The sequence below is a fragment of the Petaurus breviceps genome, unplaced genomic scaffold (genome assembly GCF_028583685.1).
Source record: "Petaurus breviceps papuanus isolate PSGF00001 unplaced genomic scaffold, PetGlider_PUasm1.0 90591, whole genome shotgun sequence".
NCBI classification, from domain to species: domain Eukaryota; kingdom Metazoa; phylum Chordata; class Mammalia; order Diprotodontia; family Petauridae; genus Petaurus; species Petaurus breviceps.
Genome location: NW_027187280.1, coordinates 4948162 through 4955883, shown reverse-complemented (window position 1 = coordinate 4955883; position 7722 = coordinate 4948162). Strand labels below are relative to the sequence as shown.

At 49.2% G+C, this 7722-nt stretch overlaps 1 protein-coding gene across 20 annotated transcripts in view; it reads left to right on the top strand.

Moving 5' to 3' along the window:
* The window catches only part of MAFB (MAF bZIP transcription factor B), a 63970-nt gene continuing 56248 nt past the window's right edge, over positions 1-7722 (top strand). For all 20 annotated transcript variants that reach the window (XR_011163448.1, XR_011163445.1, XR_011163446.1 and 17 more), the window contains exon 1: positions 1-1334. Coding sequence is in view for 14 of the 20 variants with exons in the window: in XM_069063572.1 (XP_068919673.1) it covers positions 403-1334 (932 nt within the window). In the remaining 6 variants the exon portion in view is untranslated. The remainder of the gene's footprint in view (positions 1335-7722) is intronic.

Genomic DNA, 7722 nt, shown 5'->3' with positions numbered 1-7722 from the left:
TTGCAGGCTGTTCGCGAGGCAGGGAAAAGGGGTGGTGGCGGGGTGGGAAGAATCAGGACTTTGCAAATACCCTGCGAGAGAGCCCAGAGCAAGCGAGCGAGCGAGCGCGAGCAAGAGCTTCATCGTCCGACAGACAAAGACTTTGCAAAAGGCAAACAGTCCTCCCCTCTCCGCCCCCAAACTGCTGTTCCGCTGCCCCTGCCGTGCCGGCGGGGCCGGGGCTGCCGCAGCCGCCGCTCCCCATCTTGCACTGCAGCGCCCCCGCCCCCTCCCTCCTTCTCTCCTTCTCCCCAGCTTCTTTCTCGGCCGCTCCGGGGCAGGAGCTGAAAGTTTCTCTGCGGGCGAGAGTGGAGGCGCCGAGCCTGGAGTGAGCAGCAGTCGGTAAAGTCGCCGGCGATCGAGATGGCTGGAGAGCTGAGCATCGGCCCGGAGCTGCCCACCAGCCCGCTGGCCATGGAGTACGTGAACGACTTCGACCTCATGAAGTTCGATGTGAAAAAGGAGCCCCTAAGCCGGGCCGATCGCCCTGGACGTCACTGCACTCGCCTGCAGCCTGCGGGATCTGTGTCGTCCACCCCCATCAGTACTCCTTGCAGCTCTGTGCCCTCGTCGCCCAGTTTCAGCCCTACCGAGCAGAAGACGCACCTAGAAGACCTGTACTGGATGGCCAACAGCTACCAGCAGATGAACCCGGAGGCTCTCAACCTGACCCCCGAGGATGCGGTGGAGGCGCTGATTGGCTCCCACCAGGTCCCCCAGCAGCTGCAGGGCTTCGAGAACTTCCGGGCCCACCACCACCACCATCACCAACATCAGCACCACCACCACCAATATCCTGGAGTCAGCCACGAAGATCTGGCCAACGGAGGGCACCCCCACCACCATCATCATCACCATCAAGCGTCCCCCACCCCGTCGACCTCTTCCACTTCATCCCAGCAGCTGCCCAATAACCACCCGGCGGCGCACCCAGCCTCCAGCAGCGTGGAAGACCGCTTCTCGGACGACCAGCTGGTGTCCATGTCGGTAAGGGAGCTGAACCGGCACCTGCGAGGCTTCACCAAGGACGAGGTGATCCGCCTCAAGCAGAAGAGGAGGACCTTGAAGAACCGGGGCTACGCCCAGTCCTGCAGGTATAAACGAGTCCAGCAGAAACACCACCTGGAAAACGAGAAGACCCAACTCATCCAGCAGGTGGAACAGCTCAAGCAGGAGGTGTCCCGGCTGGCCCGCGAGAGAGATGCTTACAAGCTGAAATGCGAGAAACTTGCCAGCAATGGCTTCAGGGAGGCCGGCTCCACCAGCGACAACCCCTCCTCTCCAGAGTTCTTCATGTGAGTGCGAATCCCCTGCCCCCATCCCCCTCCCCACCCCTTTCCCATCTCTGACATCTCCATCCATCCTCCTGCTGGAAATAGAGAAATAGGAAAGGGGGGGGTGAAGATGAAAAAAGTTGAGTGAAAAGAAACCCTTGGGCAGAGCAGCGTGCTCTCTCCAGCCTTCCTAGACTCGCTGTGGAAAAGTAGGGAGGGGAGGCACCAAGCTCAACTTTTCAGAAGGTAGGAAGGAGCCTCACAGTCTTAGGGAGAGAGGCGCAGGACGAGGTGGGCGAGGAAAGCGTTTTTTAAGTCGCTTGCTTCCTGAACTCTGTGGACTGAGAGAAGGGACATTGACCAAGCCATCCCTAAGAGCCCGCCCGCTGGCGAGGAAAGAAAGGAAGGAAGGACCTTGCGAATGAGCAGCCAGCGCCTCGCGCAGGACTTAACCTGCTGCTCAGGATGGAAAATGCAAGAGGAGGGGAGAGAGACAGTGTGTGTAAAGTGTTCATATAATGCCTCCTTTGAGACCTAGTGACCGAGGACTCAAATAGGACGGTCAATGCGAAATATCATAAGTTTTGCCTGCTTGATTATATAGAAAAAAAAACACGAAAATCTGCATCAAAAATATTAATCCTGCATGCTGGACATGTATGGTAATAACTTCTATTTTGTACCATTTTCCTGTTTAACGTTAGCATGTTGTTGATCACGGATCATCGCTTTTGGTTTGTTTCTCTGGGCAAGAAGGTGTCGCAGTCCTAACCCTTGGACTGCTGGGCGGGCAGTGATCTTTTCTGTTCTGGTTGTTAGCTTGTAAATATCTGCCCCCAGGAAACCGCACAGTGGCGGCTCAGCAGGCTGGCAGGCTGTGTCTGGGTTTGGTGTTTTTTTTTTTTTTAAGTAAAGAAATAAAGTTACGGGCATTTGCATCTGCATTCAGAAAGCAACTTTTTCTTTTTTAAATATTGGGCGCACTTTGGAGTTGTGTTTTTCTTTCTATACCCTTATCCCACCCACCCCCCTGTAGTTTTTCATTTTGGTTTTTCTTTGTTGGGGACTGAGAACTGCTCGAGGTCACAGAGGGAAACAAACCAGGGAAGGGGGTGGCGGCAGAGGGAGAGCCATCCCTTGGCAAAGGTTTCTGGCCGCTCCAAAATTTAAAGAGGTAGAGACAGCGAGTGTCTGCCTGGAGTGCACCGCAGCCCGGGGAAGGGAGAAGGGTAGTTTAACATCATTGAACATTTTATTTTCACCTCTTTATATCTGAAATGTTATACACTCAGGAAACAGAAGGGAGGGGGGGAAAAAGATCTACGATTGTCTTGTATACTTCTCCATTGTAACCAAAACCTCTTCTTGGATCTCTCTCTCTCTCTCTCTCTCTCTCTCTCTCTCTCTCTCTCTCTCTCTTTCTCTCTCTCTCTCTCTCTCTCTCTCTGCCTCCATCCTTCTACCCTCTTGCCCTACACGGATCTGGGGAAAAATCCAGGCACGATTCAGTAGTAGCAATGCCCAGGAAGCTCCCTTCCTGGGGTTAGTTTAGGGTCGCCTGTAAAAGGCGATCTGTCCCTCTCTGACCTTCAGTTGGGTTTAGCCTGTGGCCACGGAAGGGGACATACTCTGAATGTATTGGAAACGAAAACGTTGGTGAGAAAGATCGCAACTTTTAAGTGCGTTTTTTGGTGAAACATGTTCTCTGTTTCTTTGCTCGGGCAGCAAGTGGCTTCTTTTCAGTTGTACAGTAGTCATAAGGCGTCTCTGGGTGTTTTTATTACTTTTTTTTTCCTGCAGGTCAGTAAAAGGATTTAAGTTGCACTGACAAAAATACCAAAATGAAAACGTATTTTTTATTTCTCTTTAGAATACGCTGGCACTGCTGGCCGGATGCATTTTAAGTTTGTATTAGTTTATAAATTAACAGTAATATCAGGATTGTATGAACAGCATGGTGCTTGCAGTTTTAAATATCGTGGGTATTAGTCATGCATCAGAAACGATCTTTGGTTTTTACTGATTCAACTGTGTTGAAATCAAACATGCAGCAGCGAAATTGTTTTTATTTCATGTAAAATAAGGGATCAATTTCAAATCCTGCTTATGATATGGAAATATTAAAACCTAGTCTATTGTAGTTTTATTCAGACTGGTTTCTGTTTTTTGTTATTAAAATTGTTTCCTATTTTGCTTATTAAAATCATTGAAATGGCATTTATTTTGAGAACTCGGTTCTCCTGCGTCTTTTCTTGCCCCTTCCAAAGTTGCAGCAACAACTTCTACTAAGAAGTTCCTCACATCCCTTCCCTTCTTGACTTTTTTTGGGGGAAACCCCAAACCAACACACTGCAAAAATATCTAAGTGAGATGCTCATGCCCCACACTTGTCCTTTCCTGTTTCCCTGAATCTCTTTCCTTAACTCTTTACACAGGGCAACCCTGCTCTGTTTTGAGGAAGAAATTTTGAAAGTTGAACCTCTGATCCATTTTTTGCCTCTACAGCTTAAGTTTGGACCAGGACCCCAGACACCTGGTCTCTGTTCCAGGAACACTCTGAACACCCCAAACTGAACACATTGCCCCCCAAATGATAAAGAACACATACCCAAAGAGTTGACTCTTTCCAAGGAGAACTCCAGATTAGGTTTCTGGTTGAACCATTTCACAGCTGACTTTGAGAAGTAACAGGTAGCCCCAAAGGGTGGAGTAAGGGGTGCTGAATGATCAGAGAGCTAACTCAAGGGACAGGAAAGTGGCTCTCAGCACCTTCCACATTCTATCCCTTCATCCAAAGTACTATGCAGGATAAATTTACCCTGTCCTGGCCTTCTGGTCAGCCCTACACAGTGACCTGAGAGGCAGGTCTGCATCTAGGTCAAGGATTAAGGGAGGGAATGACTCACTTACAAACTCCAACCCTTTGCACATTCACACAGCCTCAGCGTGGGTATTTCAAACCAGGACCAGGCAGTTGCAAGGCCTCCCACTAGAATTGCTGGAAGGCTGTACCCTCTGCCTTTGGAAACTGACCCTGGCTGGTGGCCTCTGCCACTACTCAGAATTCACTACAGGTTTCCCCCGAGCTAGGGGTCGGCCTGTCAGTTCCTGCCTAGACTTATTGGGAGCACAGCTATGCCCTGGGATTCGGCTCCAAGCCTCCATTGTATTATGGATCCCTGGCCAGAGCCACATGAGAAGGATCTTTCCACTTAGGGGTGGGAAGTGGTAGAGTAAAGTACTCTTGAGGCCTAAGGATAATTGAAACTCTCTATTCCCCAGTGAAAGTCCCCAGCCCTGCCTTGAGGCAGCAAGTGCAGGCCTTTTGGGATGACCCATATTAAGAACTGAGCAAAACCCTATATAAACCCAGTAGAAAAAGAAGGGAAAACATTCTATAATCTACACCTCTTCTTTTCCTAAGCCTTCTGTTTTCCCTCCATCCCAACGTGAAGATGTAAAAAGAGGGGTTGCAATCCCAAAAATAGACCCAGGCTTCTCTGCCCTTGAAGCCTCTGACTGAACTGGGCACAGGAGTTCCTGAAAGCCCAGTGGCCTTGGGCAATCCGGTTCTGGGCAGAGGGTGGAGGGTGTCTCCTTAGGAAGAGGTTGTGACCAGCCTGAAGTCTGGGAAGCATTATTTTTTCTGTATCTCCTCTTTCTTGGCCCAGGGATGGGTGGATGCTAGGGCCACCGAGAGGCTGAGAGGAATATTGTTTGTGAGAACTGCTGCTGCATATTAATGCCCCCTCCTGCATGCCCAGAATACATCACTGCGGCTAATTCAACAATTCAATCCCATGGAAGGCTGAGGTTCTGAGAGTTTCTTCATGCTTCCCCTGCTCCCCCAATTCCCACTCAATTCATTCCTGCCTAAGACCTTCAGTGAACAGTGGAAGGAGGAAGAGGAGTGTGTGGGTCATTTTACAGAATTTTGATTCAAGTGAGAACCCCCCCCCCCCGTGGGAAAACAGCCTGCATTTAGCCACCAATCACTCTTGCCAGGTTCCCTGGAAGTTTGGTACTACTAGCAACTTTCTGCAACACTCCTCAGGCTGGACACTCATTAGGGAGCTGGAGAAGTGAGTGCATGGGTAGAACAGCTAACTGCTCAAGTATCTTCAGCTTCTGTGTCCAAAGCAAAGAATCATAAGAAAAAAAAAAGCCCAGCAACCTCACCAAAAGAACAGCCGAAAGTGGCTCATACAGCAGGCTGCGGAGTTCCTTACCTACCTAAAAAGGGGAACACTTTACCTCATTTGGCATCCTAGCTCCCCACTTGACCCCTAATCTTCTAGAATCCAGTTTCCCAATCCTTCCAACACTCCAGGAAAGAATCTCTCAGTCACCCAAACTCATTCACACTACCCCCCAACCAACCTCTGATCTATTTCCATGGGAGTCCCTTCCCAATCGCTCCCCTAACATTTCCAGTCCCTCCATTTCCTCAGTGTTTAGAAACATAGCCCCTCACCTTCCAGCTTCGTAAATCTTGGAGGTTTACTCTCTGCACCCAGGAGAGCAGTTTGGGAAAGGTGGCAGAAGCCAATCCAGCTGTGAAAAATAAGTGTATGAGCCTTGGAAAAAGATCAAGTAGCCCCTGCCCAGTTCACTGTTTGGAAATGAGAAATAGGGTATGTCATTTTGTAGATTAATTAGGTTCAGGATGGGAGACTGAACTAAGGGAATGCCAAGGGTAAGTGTCCACACCTGAGTTCTAGTGTCAAGGTGGGAGTGATTTTTTTCTTCCAAAACCAAAACGAAAACCAAACACTGGAGCTCCACAAGGGTGACTTGGGCTAAACTTGGTTGTGACTACTAATACTAAAATTCCTTACCCAACTGTTTGTATGTGTCTGAGCATGTGTTGAGGTGTATATGCCTCTATGTTCAGTAAATACTTCCAGAGATTTCAGTAGAGCAGGAATTTCTCTTCCCCTTTTTTTCCTATCATTTGGCCGGAACAGATATTCCTGAAGGAGGAGAAAGTTGCACTGGGTCACTGGTTCCTCCTTGGAGGAGGTAAGCTTCTCTCACCTGCATCAGTAAGGAGTTAACCACTTCCTCCCTTTGTTTTGGTTGAGGAGCCCTGAATGAAATCCCCCATGGTTTTAACTTTGTCTCCAGTTCATTACTGATTCATAAGGCTGTTGACATGAGAATAAGTGGGATGATAGATGACTGAGAGTCCAAAACAACTTTCTTAATTTGGGCCTTCTTTTACCCCTGGGGGGCCTGGACCTAAACTGAGGCTGTAGGCACCCAAATATGTTTCCTTAGAGCCCCTTTGGTGGTGGTGTTAAGGTGTAAGGGGAGTGTGCTTTTAGGAATTGGTAGGTTGGTTTTCAATCTTTGGCACTTTGTTTACTGACCACCAAACCGTTTATTTTGTCTCCAAAATAACCCTATTTATAAGATATTACACTCGTGCTTACAATTCCTGAACAAAACAGGTATACTATCCTTCACCATTTATACATAATAATAAACAACTACCTATTACACACACTTGTAGGTACACAAACACACATTTACACTAACAGTCTCCCTCAAGAAGCAGGACTTTAAGGGGATAGAAGTAAGATGAAACATAAGAAATTTCTTTGCCTCTGCCCTCTGTAGTGGGCCCAGCAACCCTGGAGAAAGACTAATTTTAAAGGGGTATTGCTCCTCATCCTCCTCTTCCAGTGACTTTGAAGGAAGCAATAGATCCTGGATTTCTAAGCCCCCTCCCTCCTCCATTCTGCTCCCCATTCCAGGGATACTCGGAGGCTCGGGCGTATACGGGCCAGCGTTTTCGGGCACACACTGACACACACTCTTTTGCCAACTCGAAAAGGCAGGTCTGCGGAGTAAACTTTGGTCTGGAGAAGAGACCTCGTCACCCCGCCACCCCAGCTCCCCTTCCCTGGTAAAAGGTCTCCCCTATGCCCGCCTCTGGTACTCTCTGCAACTGGCTGATCCTCTGTTCCTCTTCAGTTACAGCTTCTGCAGATTCTGCGGCGCCGGCCCTACTCCTGAAATTCTGCCACTGCTGCTGCTGCCTTTCCTGCTCCTGCCCCGCCCCCGTCCAGTGTAGAACTAGGAGCCAGCGGGGAGATCACTCCCTCCTCTATAGAGCTTTCCAAACACGATAGGTTTTTTTTTTTTAATCGCCATTCCAATTTGTTCATGCTTAGTTCTTTGTCGTTAAGGGCTCGTTCTTTTTTTAAAGCAAGAAGAGCAAGTTAGGCGACTGCTTCAGCGGGGAACTGGAGAGAACTAACCAGGAAGCTAATGTAGATCGGAAGGGGGGGGGGGGGGGGCGCGGGGGGGGGAGGGAGGGGGGTGGGGGGGAGAAAAGTGTGGTTTTGTTTGTCGTGTTACTATGTTAAATGAAGTGTGGGTATATGCAGTGTGGGTATCGCTG